The 19,624-nt window shown below is 33.3% G+C and overlaps 1 protein-coding gene across 3 annotated transcripts in view; it reads right to left on the bottom strand.

Annotated features, from left to right (window-relative positions):
- The window catches only part of FOCAD (focadhesin), a 338,731-nt gene that overhangs the window by 189,829 nt on the left and 129,278 nt on the right, over nt 1–19,624 (bottom strand). For all 3 annotated transcript variants that reach the window (XM_063080862.1, XM_063080864.1, XM_063080865.1), the window contains 4 exons: nt 8,275–8,379; nt 7,702–7,803; nt 7,044–7,174; nt 5,065–5,191 (listed from right to left, as the gene is read on the bottom strand). In XM_063080862.1, coding sequence (XP_062936932.1) covers nt 5,065–5,191; nt 7,044–7,174; nt 7,702–7,803; nt 8,275–8,379 — 465 coding nt within the window. The remainder of the gene's footprint in view (nt 1–5,064; nt 5,192–7,043; nt 7,175–7,701; nt 7,804–8,274; nt 8,380–19,624) is intronic.

Raw genomic sequence — 19,624 nt, 5'->3', positions numbered from 1 at the left:
CAGCCACTTTGGAAAAACATCTGGCAGTTCCTCAAATGGTTAAATACAGAGTTACCATATAATCCAGCAATTCCACTCCTAGGGATATACCTCCAAAAATGAAAACATATGTCCACAAAAAAGTATGGATACTAACATTCAGAGCAGCATTATTCATAATAGCCAGAAAACAGAAACAATCCACTGTCCATCGATGTTTTTAAAATATGTTTTATTGTGCATATCTGAGGTTTACTACATGATGTTATGGGATACATATAAATAGCAAAATGGTTAATACAGTGAAGTAAATTAACATATCTACTATCTCACATAAATACTTTTGTGTGACACAGGCAGCTAAAATGTACTTATTTAATGAAAATCCCTAATACTATACACTATTATTAACTTTAGCCCTCATTTTGTCCATTAGATCTCTAAATTTATTCATCCTACTGCTATTTTTCATCCTATTTATTCATCCTACCTGCTATTTTGTATCCTTTGACCTATGTCTCCCCACTTTCCTTACCCTCCCCCTGCCATGGTAACCACTATTTTATCCTCTATTTGTCTGTCTGAGCTATTTATATATATATTCCACATAAAAGTGAGATTATGCAATATTTTTCTTTCTGGGTCTCGTTTATTTCCTTAACATTATGTCCATGAGGTCTATCCATGTTGGGGTAAATGGCAAGGTCTCCTTTTTTAAGGCTGAATAATATTCTATTGTATATATACACCACATTTTCTTTATCCATTCATCAGTCAATAGCAAGTGTCCATCAAATGATAAGTGGATACATAAAATGTGGTAAAGCCATACAGGATATTATTAAACCATGAAAAGACATGAAGTACTGACACATGCTATAACACGGATGAACCCTGAAAACAGCCAGTCACAAAAGACATCTATCATACTCTGGTTTCCCTTCAGATCGCATAAATCTTTCGCCTTTTACAAAAGACATCTATCATATGATTCTGTTTATATGAAATGTTCAGAAAAAGCAGATCCATAGCAACAGAAAGTACATTAGTGGTTACCTAAGGCTAGGGGAATTGTGGAATAAAGGGATTTGGGGGTTGAGAAGTTTTTGAGCAAGGTGAAGAAAATGATCTAAAATTGATTGTGGTGATGGCAGCATAACATTGTGAATATACATAAAAACACTGAATTACACACATTAAATGGAGAAATTATATGGTATGTCAATTATATCTCAATAAAACTGCTTTATAAAAAAGAGAGAATATTGCTTCTTGGAGCCATTACTCTGCATTAACTCAGAAACAAGTAAGAAAATTAGAGTAAATAGGGGTGAGGTAGGGCAAAAAGTGATGAGATGAGAATGTTTGATGGAAAAGGAAACGATAATGCAGAAATATTATTTTCCTTTGAAAATGGCAAAGCTTTGGCTTGAAGATAAATTATTTTCCTTTGAAAATGAAAAACCTTTGGCTTGAAGATAAATAAAACTACTTTCAATGCCTACACTTTCCAAAAGAAGGAAGCAAAAGAGCATTAGACTCAGAGAGAGTCTTGGATTTACTTTTGTGAGCCCTGTGACCTTGGGGAAGTTATTTAAATTGCCAAAGCCTCTATTTCTTCACTATAAAATAAGTCTTATAATCCCTATATCACAAGATATCCAAATTCGCACTAGGTCCCCAAGAAATATTAGCTGTCATTTTTTAAAAGTTATTCAGCCCTACAAAGAAACCTGTTAAGTCCCAATCAATATATCAATAGTGTCAAGAAAAGAGAGTTTGGAATTGGAAAAGAGAAGTTTATACTCATCTTTATGGTCAGCCAAGATTCCTAGAACCTTCTCTCTTTGTGTTTTGTTTAGCAAAGGAGCATCAAAGAAACCCATACTGGAAACACAATCTTTACCTTGACAGAGTTGGCAGTTAGACAGAATCCATTCTTTCAGTCTCTCATTAGTGGCCAGAATAAATGATTAAGCAATAATAATTATAATCTGACCCAAGCAAAAACAAATGAATTTCATGATTATGACTTTCAAAACTGAAGAACTGTCAACCTTAAAGGAAAAAAACACTACTTATCATACAAAGGCAAAGGAAAGACCTGCAAAATCCAATTCTGAATGGTCTTCCAACTGAAATATATTCTTAAAGAGAGGATTTTCAATTTTTTCTCTTATCCTCATTAATTTGTTTTATTTCATTTGTTTGGGCTGTTTTTCTGTACCCCTAATTACATTTAATAGTCAAGAATCTAAAGAGTAATGGATAGACAAATCACTACCAAATGCCACTGGTAAATACGTTTATGACTATGCTGAATATTGGCATTCTTGACACTCTTTGCTGCATTAATGCTTCACACATGATATAAATTAAAAGACAAAAGAAATTGCCTCATAGAATGCCTACTGACTTATGGAGATAGCATGTTGTCAATTAAAAAAATTAAAAAATTAGCCCAAAATTAGTAAATGTGGCCTGGCAAGAGCCACTGAATTGAATATATTTTACAACTTTAACACACATTACAGGATATAGCAGAAGCAGCTTCACAAATAATGAACACAAACACACACACACACACACACACACACACACACACACACAGAGCTTGGAAAGCCTTACACTAAATAGAAAGATGTACTACTACCATCAAGGCTCATCAAATGGAAATAGATTATTTTTACTTAGATGAACCTAAAGCCATTCATTACCAAACATAAAAAAAAACATCAGTTGATGCTTCTGAAGAGTGAGTTTGGATAAAAAATATTACATTGAGGGGCCGAGCCCGTGGCGCACTTGGTAGAGTGCTGCGCTGGCAGCGCGGCGACGCTCCCGCCGCGGGTTCGGATCCTATATAGGACTGACCAGTGCACTCACTGGCTGAGTGCCGGTCACAAAAAAAAAAAAAAAAAAAAAAAATATTATATTGAACTTGGATTTCATAACGTTAAAAGAGAACAAGTGGGTGGGAGGAACACAATAGGAAAGAGAAATGCCTTTACCCAAGCAAAGGAAGGAGTATTGAGGTATCAAACTAAGACATAGGTTTAAATAAAATGCTTACACATGATGCCTCAACTATTCAAGAGGACAAAGGAATGTGAGAAACAAGTTAGTACAATGTAATAGTGGGCTCAAAATTATCTTTCTAGGTAGTGGTTTGGATTGGGGGAGTGGATTTTGGGCTAAGTATTCAACAATCCCAAATGTTCTCCTTCAGGTATACAAAGAAGTAGCAATAGCTTCAGTAGTGAGGGGATAGATACCACATGAAAGAAGAAATTAAGTCACTAGCATAAATTAGGTGAGTTTCAGGGGAAAGATAAAAGAATTATTTAGAGCCCCCATAATGGAAGTGATCGTATCCAACTGGAGAAAGTATAACATTTAGGGAGCACCTATGTGGGCAGACATTATGATAGGTGTTTTTTTGTGTGTAATCTCATTTTATACTCATTTGAAGAAACAGAGGCTCAGAGAGGTCAAGTAAATCAGTCAAAGGACACACAAAGCTATCAACTACATAGGTACAGTCAGTCATCAGGTACAGTCCCAAGACTGCCTAATACCAAAAATGCTTTCTACCACATCAGGCAACATTTTTATATCTCCAGTACTAACTACAGTTAATGATGATGACTTAGAGAAATGAAATGAGAAAAGCCAGTGCCATACTCAGGGCATTTTTTATGAGTTAAGAAGCACTGATAGATATAGAGCTTTATAGTAATAGCAGAGGATGCATGGAGAAAACTACAGAAAAAAGGTAATTTCAGAAATGACTTGATGCCTGTTTAAAAAAAACAAAAGAGAAGGAAACACTGCAAAATGGTAATGATGGTCACCTTTTAGAGGCAGAAGTGTATAGAATTTTTTCTCTTCAAAGTATCTGTTAAAAACTGGTTTAAAAATAAGGTTTAGAACTGTTTACTATAAAAGTAATATAATTATTAAAGTGACACTTCCCAATCCCAGGTGATTGATAGAAGCAATAAAAAACAAAAGTCCTTAGTTGTAGGACATGTAGTATTCCCCTGCTGTAATAGTCCTCTGCCATGAAGTTCTAACAATTTTTCCTACTACCTTGCACATGATTTGAAAGCACTATCCTTAGCACGCATCAGTTTCTGAGCAGCAATGGGTTCACTGCTTGCTGAAATAAGTGATCACCCAAAAGAAATAAGTTTATTCTCATATCAAGGTCTTGAGTAAATACCTAACCTCTCTCTGAGGTCTATTTTCCTCATCTGTAAAATGGTGTTAATCCCTATATTGTAGGGCTGTTGAGAAACATACATATAAAGTGCTTTAGCACAGGGACATGAACATACAGACACCCAATATGTTTGTTACTAGTATTATTATATCATTATATTCATTATCATCTTCAACCACAATTGGACATAATCTTAAGAGATTCTACTTAGTCTCATTCACTAAAAAATAACCATTATTTATGTACGTTCACTGTGTCAAAAATTTTGGTTAGGTCAGTGAATGATCTTTGATGTAATTATCACATTTCTTCAAAACAATAAAGATTCTCTCTGCTGTCTTGTAATTTGGGGGGCATTCTAAAGTTCAGAAAGTGATTTACAAATTTAGTCCTAACATTGATCCATCCTACCCAATCTAATCACTAGGACAGAGAAGATCCTTTCCCAGTCTTCAAGCCAATAATAATTTTTGTTAGCTATGCAAGTGTCACTGACCCATGTAAATTTATTCACCTCACCTGATTCTAAGGCTTTCTAATCACAAAACTAAGAAGCAAATAAATTCACAAGTTCGCCTATAAGAATAACTTTCCCTTTTATCTTAACAAAAATAAAGAACAAGGAAAAACATAAAGTCTGGATTTCTTTAACCTCTAGAGAATGTCTACATGATAAGATGGTTCAAGATTCTCTTCTAGAAAGAATTGTAAAACAGGTCTTGCTTCACTCTTCTAAGCAAATTCTCTGGGACTGAATATTCAACTTTCAGTTACTTGAATCCAATCTTAGATCCTTTTAGCCACACTGCCTTGTAAAATATTTTCTTCAAAATTATTCAAAACAATTCAAAAATGCCTACCTCAGCTTGGCAGAGTGCATGAAGACCTTGTAACACCAAGGCTGCTGGAGTAGCTTGATCAGGCTTGGTGCATTCATTCAACACCTGAGAAATAGCTGCCAACATATCAGCACCATGCTGATATGGCCTACAAGAAATGACAGTTTTAAAACAAAATTAAAGCCAAGGAGCTAATACCACTTCTAGGTCTTTGGCCTGAAAAAAAGCATTAATGCTTTTCTTTATCCCTGTGCCCACTAAATGCTGACCCTCAAATACTAACATGATATGTTTTTCTTCAACAATTTGCATCATGATCATTTCTGCTAATACTTTAGGCTCATTTTTTACATAGAAATATTATCTTAAAAAGAAGACACTTATTAACAAATTTCATTTATCTGAATTGAGAAAAATTCACGTCGATAATAATGGTGAAAGGAACTGATTTATTTTGATAATCAGTAAAGATAGAGCTATGTTCATGACTGACGGGTGCTTGCTCTGGTAACAGATACTGACTATGAAAGCAGAGATTTGATATCAGAAGATGACTTAGAGTAGTTGCAATAATAAGGTGGTTAAACCTCTCACAATAGTGATGATGACGATGATTATGATAAAAATAATAACAACACAAATTATAACTACTACCTCATGCCAGGCACTTTGTTAGATTCACTCACTCATCCTTCTCTCCTTCCTTTCCTCTCTAATCCACATATATTGTGTTATCCCCAGAATATCTTCAACTGCATAGTTATGCAGGCCCATTCCCTGAATTCCTTCCTACCCCTCAATGATATAATCCTTTTCTCTAATTAACAAAATATAAATTGATAAAACTGTCTAACAGGATTCTATTCTTTCACTGTCCCACGAATAAAAATAACTTTCTAAAACTGGAAAAATTTGAAAGATCCTGAGGTATTAACCAAAAGGAGTACTGAATGAGTTTTCAATAGACTCTGATCTTGTCTGATATTCAACCTCTCCTGAGCCTCAGCTTGAAGTTTATAAAATGTCAGCTAATAAGAGTTCATCTCTTAAATCTTTTTCCATGCCAATACCTCAATAAAAACCAGCTCCCAGGTTATACATGTGTAAAAACAAATTTTTTTTTTGGTAACTTTTAGAGTGAGGTCATTTTTGTGTTGCTGAAACATGGAAGCTTAGAAAAGAGGCAGAACTGCTGAGGCTTAGATTCTTATACACTCTGAACCAAGATTTTACTTGAAACAGGAATCATACATGTTATCAACATCTGGGCCGATCCATTACACAACATCAGGAAGTACCATTTACACTGTTGTGCAATGGTCTGATCAACATATGAAACTTCAGGATTACAATTGAGTTCAAATGCATCAAATCTATTTCCTCCATAAGCATTTTTACCTTCCTCCATGAAAGAAAAAAATTCTGACAAGGTAGAACTTTGCTTGTGTTATTTCAGTTTTGTCACCTCCATCCTATTTATTAATCCAGCAGAGTCATTTCACTAATATCTTCATGTTTTCCTAAAAGCTTAGGTTATGAAAATTCATTATCATTTCCTTCCTTGTTATAATTCCTATAATTACAAGCAATGAGTCACAGATTAGGCTTTCCCTATTAAAACTACTTATAAGAATCAGGCATAACATAGGGAGAAGGTAACAGTTTATGACTACAGTCCACTGTTTAATTTTCAGGTATTTACATAAAGAAAAATAGAAAACATAATAGCATGTATTTTACTGCACTATTAAGTTATTATCCAGAAAAGGATAGAAATATTCTAGGAACCTGGATATAAGAATTAAAATGGAAAGACATGCTTCTCAAAGTTATTGTCCAATGTTACTAAATTTTACAATCAGAAACTTAAGTTAAAAAATAATTTATTCTTACTCATATATCCTCTGCCTATCTTTCCTGGCTTCTTGTTTGCAATAAAAACAATTAAGTATAAAATAATATATCATGATATACATTCTCAAGAGTTAAGCACATCTAACCTTTGCTTGCAAATATCTCTGATTGATGCTGCTTTAGCAATCATTTTCTCCCACTGGACCTCCTTGCCCACAGAGAGAGAGGGCACATCAGACATGGCCATGAAACGCTGCAGTTCAGGATAGATGCGATCCTAAAAGGGCAATTTCAAAAAAGGTAATTTCCCAACTTGAGTTAGAATAATCATTATTTTCTTTTAAGCAGCATTTTCACCGCTAAATCTTACATTTGCATTGCAAATTATAATGTATTTCTTCAAATCAGCAGACAAGAATGCTGTTGTGATTACTTGATATTTTCTTACGACCCATGTACTGTTCACGTCATAAAACAAAAAGAAAGAGGCTAAATCTCACCCTAATTACAAAGGCTCTAATCACTTATAACCATATTTCTATTCCTTTTTCACACAAATGGAAAGATAAATTTTAGAAATAAGAAAATTAGATTATTTTATATTCTTGGTTTTTCCAAGAATCAATCACAACTGACTGCATTACATATCAAAAGCATCACAATAAATCAAAATTTCTCAATGCAATCATTGATGCTACTCATTAATACCACTAAATCAAAGCACTGTTATATATAATAACATAATTTTTTTTTCAGTGAAAGGGAATATGTTTAATACTCATACAAGTGTATATTTGAGCTTACCTGCTTCTCCCACAACGATGTCAACAAGCGCAAAGTGACAGCTCTTAGTTGTGGGGTGGTTCCAAGCAGTTGGATTACTCGTAGAATCTGTCCTATGCACACCTAGAAAATATTGAAGAAATTCTGGTTTCATAAATGTAAATGTAGACACCTTTGAGGTTATCAAAAGCATTATTAAACCCCTTATTATAAAATAAAGATTGAAATAGAAGCTTAATACAGTAAGCTCTATTTCTCAGAGGATGGGAGCTTATTACAGCAAGCCTCTATTTTCTCAGAGGATGGGAGATAGCTTTGGGAGAGGTTAGCTAGCCTTCCTGGGGGCATAAGGACCTAATCTCAAAAGATGCCCAATGTGAAAACTTGGATACTGAATGATTTAAAAGAATTCTTAAATACTGTAATAAATAGTTTTGGCTTTAGACATTACCTCCTGTAAAACATGGCCCAACAAGAGAAGTAGTGATCATGACAAAACTTAGGGCTCAAAGTTTCATAATATCAAATGAAATTCAATGTATTATTCATGTCTCACTTTCTCCCCCCCACCAGTAAACTAGTTAATATACTAACCTTGTGAACACCAAGCGTAGGTAAAGTATACAATATATCATTGTATAATACAGGTTCCAGTGGTCTTCCCAATTTGAACATCAAAACTGGAATCATATTTGGTACCTAAAATGAATTTAAAGATGTCTTGTTCTAAAAGAAAGCAATCTATGAAGGAATATTTTCTTTTTTTCTTCAAAGGAATAATACGAATATAAATGAATTCAAAGACAGAATTGTCCGTTAGCTATTTGTTACTAGTGGTAATTTCATGGTGTCACTAATATTCCACCTCTTTTATAATTAGCTGACAAACACCAATCAAAAAGTGTTTTTCTTAAACAGCTACGTCATTAACTCTAAGCAATATAGAAGTAGTTAAGATATATCCTGCCCCAAAGAAGTTTACAGCTCTAATGAACAACCACCTCTTGAAATATATAAACAGTAAAATAACACCAGATAGTGAAATATTCAATTAGGTCATTCCAATATGAGATAATTAAAATCGGTGTACAGTAAAGGAACTCAATGGACAAAAATTTCCCTCCTGGTCCCCATTTCAATCTCTATACATATATGCATAACACAATAAAGTGAGAAAAGGAATTTATTTGTAGATCAGAAGACTCAATATTGTTAAGATGGCAACATTTCCCAAACTGATCTACAAATTCAGTGCAATCTGTATCAAATTCCCAGCTGGCTTCTTTGCAAAAATTGAGAGGCTACCCCTAAAATTCATATATAAAAGCAAGGAACTCTGAATAGCCAAAACAATCTTGAAAAAAAGAAGAACAATGTTTGAGAACTCAAACTTTCCAATTCCAAATTTACTAAAAAGCCACAGTAATCAAAACAGAGTGGCACTGACATAACATAATGATAGATATAATAGATGAAATAGAATTCGGAGTCCAGAAATAAATGCTTACATTTATACTAAATTGATTTTTGACAAGGATGCCAAGAAAAAACAATGGGGAAAGAAGAATCTCTTTAAGAAACAATACTGGATTTCAAGAATTGGCTACCCATATGCAAAAGAATGAAGCTGGACCCCCTTCTCATGCCACATGTAAAAATTAACTCAAAATGAATTTTAAACCTAAATGTAATATCTAAAACTATAAAATTCTTAAAGAAAATATAGAAGTAAATCTTTGTGACATTGGGTTAGGCAAAGCCTTCTTAGATATGACACCAAAAACACAAACAACAACAACAAAAAAATAATTCACCAATTTACACCATAAAGAAAGTGAAAAGATAAACCACAGAATGGGAGAAACTATTTGCAAACCATTTATCCAATAAGAAACTTGTATCCAGAATATATAAAGAACTCTTACAACTAAATAATAAAAAGACAAATAACCCAATTTAAAAAGGGCAAAGGATCTGAATACACATTTCTCCAAAGATAAACAAATGGCCAATAAGGACCAGAAAGTATGCTCAACATCCTTAGCCATGACATAATGCAAATCAAAGCCACATGAGATACCACTTCACACCCAAGGAGAAGGCCATAATCAACAAGACAAACAATGACAAGTGTTGCCAATGATGTGAAGAAATTAGAACCCTCATACATTGTTGATGGGAATATAAGGTAGTAGAAAGCCTTTGGAAAACAGTCTGGCAGTTGTTCAAATGGTTAAAATTAGAATTATCATATGATGCAGCAATTTTTTTCCTAAGTATCTATCCAAGAGAACAGAAAACATATGTCCACACAAAAACTTGTAAACGAATGTTCACAGCAGCATTATTCACAATGGCCTAAAGGTAGAAACAAGCTAAATGTCCATCAACTAATGAATGGATAAATAAAATGTAATATAGCACTACAATGGAATATTATTCAGCCATAAAAAGAAATCAAATACTGATACATGCTACAACATGGATGAACCTTGAAACCATTATGCTTAGTGAAAAAGACAGTCACAAAAGACCAAGTATTGTATGATCCCATTTATATAAATGGAATGCCCAGAATAGGCAAATCTATACAGACAGGAAGTAGATCGGTGATCATCTAGAACTGGGGTTGGGGGGAGGGGGTGTCAGAGAGGGTAAAATGGGGAGTAACTGCTAATGGCTATGGGGTTTCTTTTGGTGGTGATAAAAATGTTCTCAAATTGACTGTAGTAATATTTGTATAACTCTAAATACACTAAAAGCCTTTGAATTGTAAACTTTGAATGGGTAAATTGTATGATATGTGAATTATATCTTAATAAAACTATTTTTAAAAATTCAATTAAAAGTCATTTACTGAATATGTATTATGAGCAAGGTTTAACTTGATAGCACAAAATGTAGTGCCAAATAAGTTTATTTTCTATATATGCTGCACTTCAAAGGTTTTTTGTCCGATATTTGTTATTTTCCTCTATCTGTTCTTAGAAAGCCTGTTCCTTCTAAACTTTGAAGACATCTACTTTAATTCACTTTCAGGAAAGAAAAAATATCCTCTTAACCCTACCGCCAAAAAAGTGACAGTTAAACATTAATTCATTAATGATCCTGACCATGATACAGCATGACAGCATGCAGAACTATGCATATAGTGGCTACAGCCTCACAACACACAGCCAGAATTTATGGTGTTTTTAACAAGAGCTGGGGCTTCACTGGAACAGAAATTCTATCACTCTCACCTCGGGCAAATGAAGGGAGACAAATTTTGAATTGGCTTCTTATTAGCCATTTTAATTAAAACCAAAAGGTTATCTTAGATTGCCTTGCACTGGTTTCAATGAATTATGCCCTGGGAAGATTTCTAGCAAGACATTCTGACAGATTCTTAGTCCCAGGAAGGACTATCAGTACATTTAGTGGCATTTAATAAAAGAGTGTATTTAGTTGTGTGGCTTTTAAACAAATGTTTTAATTATGTTGTCAGGAGAGAAATAAAGTACTGTATTTATGCCCAAGAGTACAGTTCGTTATGAGCCTTGGCCCTAAAGATGTATGTAAGGGTGTGTCTTTTTCTCTGGCCAGTTCAGAAATAAAGTGGTAAACTTTTTTTTTTTCTGGTAAACATTTACAGTAAATAATCTTAGACTTAACACAATTCTTGAGGCATAACAGCCCAAATTAAGTCCCCGAATAAATGTACAGACTAAAACACAGACATAGAAATATATTTGTGGAAAATATTTTTTGCATATAGTATGGGCTGATGTCTCCCTAATGAAATAATGTGTATATATATATACTTATTTACTTGAGATGTCATTACCAGCCCTGATCCTCCAGCTCTTTTTTTTTTTTTTTCTTTTGGTGGCTGGCCTATAACCTTGGGGTTATAAAGCTGCCCTCTTACCAGTTGAGCTAACCAGCCAGCCCCCATCCTGCTCTTAAACCTTCTACTCTCCAGAGGCAGAAAAGAGAATGAATACTTGGATGTTACCTTAAATTTGAAATAAGTTAATAAATACCCCATAAATGACTGTTTTAAAACCTCAGTTCATAAAACTCAATGCTTTTTCTTCTCTCCTTTAGAGTTCAAACCCTTGATAAAGAAACTGATTTAGCACTATGGGATTCTAACAGGAGTGCCCACAATACTATCAGCAGATTTCTCAGCAGATTTCTCAGCAGAAACCCTGCAAGCCAGAAGAGTGTGGGATGACATATGCAAACTGCTGAAAGAAAAACCCTTCAAAAATGAATAAGAAATAAAGATATTTCCAGATAAACAGAAGCTGAAGGAGTTCATCAACACCAAACCTGCCCTACCAGAAGTGCTAAAGAGAATCCTTCAAGTCAAAATGAAAGGACATTAGACAGCAACATGAAAGATGAAAGTATAAAGTTTGCTGGTAAAGGTTTATATAGACAAATACAGAATCCTGTAATACTGTAGCAATGGTGTATAAATCACTTGTAATTCTGGTTGGAGTTAGAAGACAAAAGAATAAATAACTACAATTATAAAAATATGCAAATGAACACACTATTATAAAAAAGATGTAATTTGTGACATCAGTAACATAATGTGCAGGGAGAAGTAAAAGAGTAGAGTTTATGTATGTGATTAAAGTTTATTTATGTAATTGTTATCTTAAGATATTACCATAATTATAAGATGTTTTACGTAAGCCCCATGGTAACCATAAGAAAAATACCCACAGACCATACACAAAAGAAAATGAGTAAGAAGTCAAAGCATGTCACTACAAAATCAATGAAACAAAGTTAAAAAACTCTCACAGGAGACAAAGTTTACTATATATAATGATAAAAGAGTTAGTTCACCAGGAAGATATAACAATTATAAATACATACATGCACTCAATATCAGAGCACCCAAATATATGAAGCAAACATAGACAGAAATGAACAGGGAAATAGACAGCAACACAATAGTAGTAGGAGATTTCAATACGCTCACTTTTAATAATGGATAAAACATCCAGATGGAAGATCAATAAGGAAACAGAGGACTTGAACAACAGTATAGATCAAACGGTCCTAACAAACATATACAGAATATTCTACCCAACAGCAGCAGCATGTTCTTCTCAAGTGCATATGGCACATTCTCCAGGACAGATTACATGTTATGTAAAACAAATCATAACAAGGACTGAAATCATAACAAGTATCCTTTTCAACCAAAATAGAATGAAAGTAGAAATCAATCACAAAAGAAAAACTAGAAAATTCACAAATACGTGGAAAAATAACACATTCTTAAATTAGAAAATGTCTTGAGACAAATGAGAACACAACACAAAAAAAACTTATGAAAGGCAGCAAAAGCAGTACTAAGAGAGAATTTTACAGCACTAAATGCCTACATCCAAAATGAGTAAAGATCTTAAATAAGCAACCTAACTCTATACTTTAAGGAAGCAGAAAAAGAAGAAAAAAGGTAGCAGAAGGAGAGAAAGAATTATTTTTTTTTAAATCAACAGAATTCACAAACATTTATCTACACTAAGAAAAAAAAGAGGACTCATTTCATCAGAAATGAAAGAGGAAACATTATAACTATGTCACAGAAATAAAAAACATTATGAGACTAATATGAACAATTATATGTCAACAAACTGGATAATCTAGAAGAAATGGATAAATTCTGAAAAACATACAACCTACCAAGACTGAATCATGAGGAAATAAAAATTCAAGCAGACCTACAAGTTTACTTCAAAAAGTTCATGGAAATATTTGCATTATCTTTTTCCTGTTTTTACATGAACTTTTTGAAGTACCCTCATCCAACTAGTAAGGAGATTGAACAAGTAATCAAAAATCTTCCAACAAAGAAAAGCCCAAGACCAGATGGCTTCACTGAAGAATTTTACCAAACATTTAAAGAAGATTAACACCAATCCTCCTCAAACTCTTCCAAAAAATTGAAGAAAAGGGAATACTTCCAAACTCATTTTATGGGACCAGCTTTACCTTGATACCAAAGCCACACGACGACACTACAAGAAAGAAAACTACAGGCCAATCAATACCCCTGATGAATACAGATGCAAAAATCCTCAACAAATCACTACCAAACCAAATTCAGTAGCACACTTGAAAAGATCACAGACCTGATCAAGTGGGATTCATCCCTGGGATGCAAGGACAGTACAACATACAAAAATCAATGTGATAGACCACATTAACAGAACAAAGGATAAAAATCACATCATTATCTCAATAGATGCAGAAAAAGCATCTGATAAATTAAACACATTTTTATAACAAAAACATTCAACAAACTAGGAACAGAAGGAAATTAGTTCAGCATAATAAAGGGTATATATGAAAAGCCTACAGCTAACATACTCAAGGGTGAAAAACTGTTTTCCTCCTCAGGTCAGGAACAAAGCAAGGATGCTCACTCTTGCCACTTCTATTCAAATAATACACATATGAGAAGTCCTAATCAGAGAAATTAGGCAAGAAAAAAATAAAAGAAATCCAAATTGGAAAGGGAGAAACAAAATTATCTCTGTTTTGCAGATGACACATTCTCTTTTGTTAGAAAACCCTAAAGATTTGGATTTAAAAATTGTTAGAACCAATAAAGAGATTCAGCAAAGTTGCAGGATACAAAAGCAACAGACAAAACTCAGTTGCATTTTTATACACTAATGACAAATAATCCAAAAGGGAAATTAAGAAAATAATCCCATTTTAAACAGCATCAAAAATAATAAGACACTTAGAAATAAAAACTCAGAAGGTGAAACACTCATACACTAAAAATTACAAAATTTTCTGAAAAGAACTGAAGAAGATAGAAATACCTGGAAAGATAGCTTATACTCATAGATTAGAGGACTTAATATTGTTAAAATGTCCATACTACCCAAAATAATCTACAGACTCAATGCAATCCCTATCAAAATCTCAATGGCGTTTTTTCCAGAAAAAAAAAAACACCTGAAAATCATATGGAACCACAAAGGATTCTAAATAGCCAAAAAGATCTTGAAAAATAAGAACAAGGCTGGAGGCCTCACACTTCCTGTCCTCAATATATACTACAAATCAGAACAGTATGGCATTGGCATTAGGACAAATAGACTAACTAGACTAAATAGATTTCTAATTAGAATAGAAATCCCAGAAATAAACCCTTGCATTTATAGTCAAATGATCTTTGAATAAGAGGGCCAAAAGTACACAATGGGGAAAGAACAGTCTCTTCAGCAAATGGTACTGAGAAAACCAAATATCTTCATGCAAAAGAATGAAACTGAACCCTTACACCTTGCACAATACATAAAAATGAACCCAAAATGGATTAAAGACTTGAACATAAGACCAAAACTATAAAACTCCTAGAAGAAAACAGAAAAGCTCAAAACATTGGTCTTGGTAATGGTTCTTGGATGTAACCAAAAGAACAGGCCCTAAAAGCAAAAATAAATAAGTGGACTGTTTTAAATGAAAGAGCATCTCTGCCGCAAAGAAAACAATCAACAGAGTAAAAAGGCAACCTATAGAATTGGAGAAAATATTTGTAAACCACATATCTGATAAAAGGTTAATACCCAAAATATATAAGGAACTACTGCAACTAAACAACAACAAAAAAAAAATAACCTAATTTTAAAAAGGGCATAGGACTTGAACAGACATTTATTCTGAAAATGACATACAAATGGCCAAAAAGTTCACGAAAAGATGCTCAGCATCACTAATCATCAGAGAAATGCAAATCAAAACTATAATGAGATATCACCTTACACCTGGTAAGATGGCCATTATAAAAGAGAAAGAGGAAGAGGAGGAGGAGGAGTTGGTAAAAATGTGGAAAAACTGGAACCTTTGTACACTGTTGATGGGAATATAAGATAGTGTGGCCACTACAGAAAACAGTATGGAGGTTCCTCAAAAAATTAAAAATAAAACTACCATACAATCCAGCAATCCCACTTGTGGGTATGTATCCAAAAGAATTGAAAGCAGGATCTCAAGGAGACATTTGCACTCCCATGTTCATTGCAGGATTATTCAAAATAGTTAAGAGATGAAAACAACCTAAACATCCATCAATGAGTAAACACAATGTGGTATATGTATACAATGGAATATTATTCAGCCTTCAAAAAGAAGGAAATCCTGTCAGAATGCTATTACTTAGATGAACCTTGAGTATAATAAGCTAAATCAAATAAGCCAGTCACAGAAGGACAAATACTGCATGATTCCAATTACATGAGGTATCTAAAGTAGTCAACTCTTAGAACAGAAAGTAGAATGGTAGCTACTAATTGCTGGGGAAGTGGGAAATGCCATTCAATGGGTATGGAGTTTCAGTCATGCAAAACGAAAAAGTTCTAGAGATTCATTGTACAACAATGTTCATACAGATTAACAGTATCATACAGCACACTTAGAATTTTGTTAAGGTAGATTTCAAGTTATGTGGGGTTTTTTTACCACACACACAAAAAAGAATCATGGGATTGTTTTTTAAGAGTCAGGAGAAGCCTTGTCTAGCTCATTTAGTTTAACAACTATTTTACAGCTGATGAAACTGAGGTCCAGAGGGATCACAAAGTTATTAGTTGGTGGCAAAATGATGATGCGAGTCCATTCTACCTTGGCAGAGTGACAGCTAACAAAGATTCCAGGCTATCTATAACAGGTCTAAAGAGCTATCATACAAGTCTTCTCCCCATAATTGGACAACACATACAGGAAAAAACAAGCAGAAGAGATGCAAACCAGCATCTCCTTTGAGTCAAGCATATAAAGAACAAACTATAAAAATTCAACTTTGTAGTCCAGAAAAAACATACATGTTGGCAACACTTCATAAGGCTGTAAAAAAAACCAGCATAATCTTTCAAACAGTTCTGTAATGAAAATCATAAGTAGTGCTATCTACTTATAAATTATGAGAAATAAAAATGGGCTTTGATACTATTCATCATAGTTATCAGATGAGAGAATATATAATGTTTATAACTATGCCTCTTTTTTAAAAGTATGAGAGATAGCTCATACTTTATGAAAGATATAGTAATAAATTAGTATAAACAGGAAATAAAGTTGCCAGTGAAAAGAAATAATTCAAGACACGATCATTCAATGGAAGTGAGAAGCAAAAATCCAAAGTAATATCTGGTGTTCTTTAACTTTTCAGACTCATGTTTTATAAAACTAAACATGAACTACAAAAGAGCATTCTTTGTTCACATTTTATTCACATCCTTAAATTTTGACAAATGCTGGCTCATCTTTGCATAAGACTTTGTCCTGTGAAAAAATGGATCGAAATTATATGTACACAAGAGTGTTTGCCATTCATAAAAGAATGATAATAGTATGTTTTAACTTAGACAAAACAAACTGCTGCATAACAAAGAATGAATATGCTTGAATGGTATATACAAACAAAAGCATAAATGCATTCTTTAATAATTTCAACATTGAAAGAGACTTTTGAAATTATTCATTCTGCAAAAAATGGACATAATGTACAATTAAGCTTTTGAACATTAGTTAATTCTTCCTTCCTCTATTACTTGACATTTCTACTTATGGTATCTACTTATTATTAATCCATTGGAAGCAGTCCATTGAGAGAAGTGCTGAAAAGTTAATTATTTCCTCCATTTATAAGGAATTTTCAGGCATGCAGCAACATCAAAAACAAGGTAAACAACAGTATAATTTTAGTCTTCTGAGATTCAAATTATATTTATATCCAAAAATTATAATTAAACAAGTGTTTCAGAGTCTTGAAGTTTAACCTTTAAGAATCAAATAAGATCAAAGAAAAAACACATCTAAAATAACAAAGGCCCCAAGCAGGCAATCTACTTTCTTTGGTGATAAGTCACTCTCGTCTTATTTCAATTCAACCTCAGCATCTAATCTGTACTGATTCTTTGAATAAATGCAGCTAGCATTTACTGAACACTTACTTTAACATTCTCCTAAGCACTTTGTAGAAAATCATGATTATCACCATGTTTCAAATGACAAAACTGAAGCTTGTACTGAAGTTAGGGTTAGATCAAAGTAATCTAACTCCAAAGCCATGTACTTGTTACTCAGCCATACCAAAGGCCAAGATGACATCTTACTCACCTTCATGTCCCTAGTTCCCAGCACACTGTAAATGCTTTCAGAATGTATAAATTATTCCTTATTTCTTTATCTGCTCAAATTCCAGTTAGCAAAATGGATCTTATAATAATAATGCAACTATTTCATTCTATAAACAAGTACTAAAAGTCCACCATTTGAAAAGGAAAGTACTTAAAGATAGTACCCTGATCAAATTAACTTAGAATCAGCAAAATTTACCTGTCAGAAGTTACCATGATGTCAAAAACATGGATATCATGAGAATCTGAGGTATAAATTTCCTAGTATATAGAAAATAAGGTCAGCAATACAGGAGCTCCAAGTATGGAAAAACAGAAGAACTACTGCAAACTAGAATAGAATAGAGTGAAGTATTATATATCACTTGAAGGGGTCTGACACAGAAGAAAATAACCATGATTCTTTCCAGCCTAAACTTGACATCTAGGTTAGTCTTATTCGACATCTGAATCTTCATTATCCCTCAGAGTCTGACAACATATCTATTTAGATAAAATGGGATAAGAAAACTTAAATCATGAAGTAATAGTTGGCCCACTATTAATATGCAACTACTGGTGTGGAAAAAGGAGTATAATCAACATTAATTCTTTCAATTGCTAACATTTTGACACTTGCTATAAATGATAACTATAATGACTGAATTCCTGTAAGCATAAAATGTCCTTCTTGGTCAAAAGCAGTTTTTATACTTTTAACATGTGAGCTCTAAATCTTTGGTAGTCTGACTGGTAGAACAAAAGTTAAAAGCCAATATCCTATAAAGTATAATGTATATATTTTTCCTTTCAATTAGGCGTAGTCAATTCCTGCTACTGTGTCTGTTGCTGATAATGTGTTTTACATCAAAGATGAAAGGAGAAGTTTAAAATCCATCCAACAATGACATATAATTAAATACAGCTCAGCTAGGAAAGCAGCTATGTAATGAAACTAGTGAGATTCAGCACTTTTGAGTTTAAAAAAATAATAAATTGGTCAAAGAACCCAAATCCTCAATAGTCAAATCAATTTACTGGGATATGAAAAACTATGCAGGACAATGGTAAATGTGACACCAATCCATACTATATTTGAGGAAAGACATATTAGATGGCCACCATGTTTGCTGAATATAAAGTATGATTCTAAAGCCTCCCTATCCTTCTTCAATGATTAAAATTTTGATATTTGAATACATGGTCCATACCTTATACCATGAATTTTATAAGGTCCTAATTCAGTCTTGAATCAAAGATTAATCATTAAATAGGTTCTACATGAATAATGGTAAACAAATGACATCAGTAGAATGTTATATTAACCAAGAAGACTAACATACAGTATGAAGTAACAATCAGAAAAGCTAGAAACATGGAAAAGAATTAATCTAAATTTCTTGAAACAATGAATAACAATGAAGTCTGAATCCATTGCTTGGAGACAGTGTAGCATACCATTAAGAAGTGACCAAGAATGGGTAAAGGGGCATGAAAATCAAGTACAATGTATTTTGAGAAGTAAAATTAAATTAAACTAATTTTTTTTAAAAAAAGAAGTGATCAAAAAGAACAATTTAGTCAACTCCTATCTTGCATAATATTCTTCATAAAGGAAAATCATCAGACTAGGAAGATGAAATGAACATTAGTAGGAAGACACTAACAGTGATACCCATGTTAGAAGCAGACAGTGCAAGCCAGCAGAGGAAAACAACAGATTAATCCATGAATGGTGATAGAAAAACTGGTTAGCTAATGGGGAAGGGGAATCCTAATACATTACCAAGCAAGAAAAAAAT

Source organism: Cynocephalus volans, chromosome 16 (genome assembly GCF_027409185.1).
Source record: "Cynocephalus volans isolate mCynVol1 chromosome 16, mCynVol1.pri, whole genome shotgun sequence".
In the NCBI taxonomy this organism is placed as follows: domain Eukaryota; kingdom Metazoa; phylum Chordata; class Mammalia; order Dermoptera; family Cynocephalidae; genus Cynocephalus; species Cynocephalus volans.
Note: the sequence above shows the minus strand (reverse complement) of the source record. Positions and strands in the feature narration are given on the sequence as shown.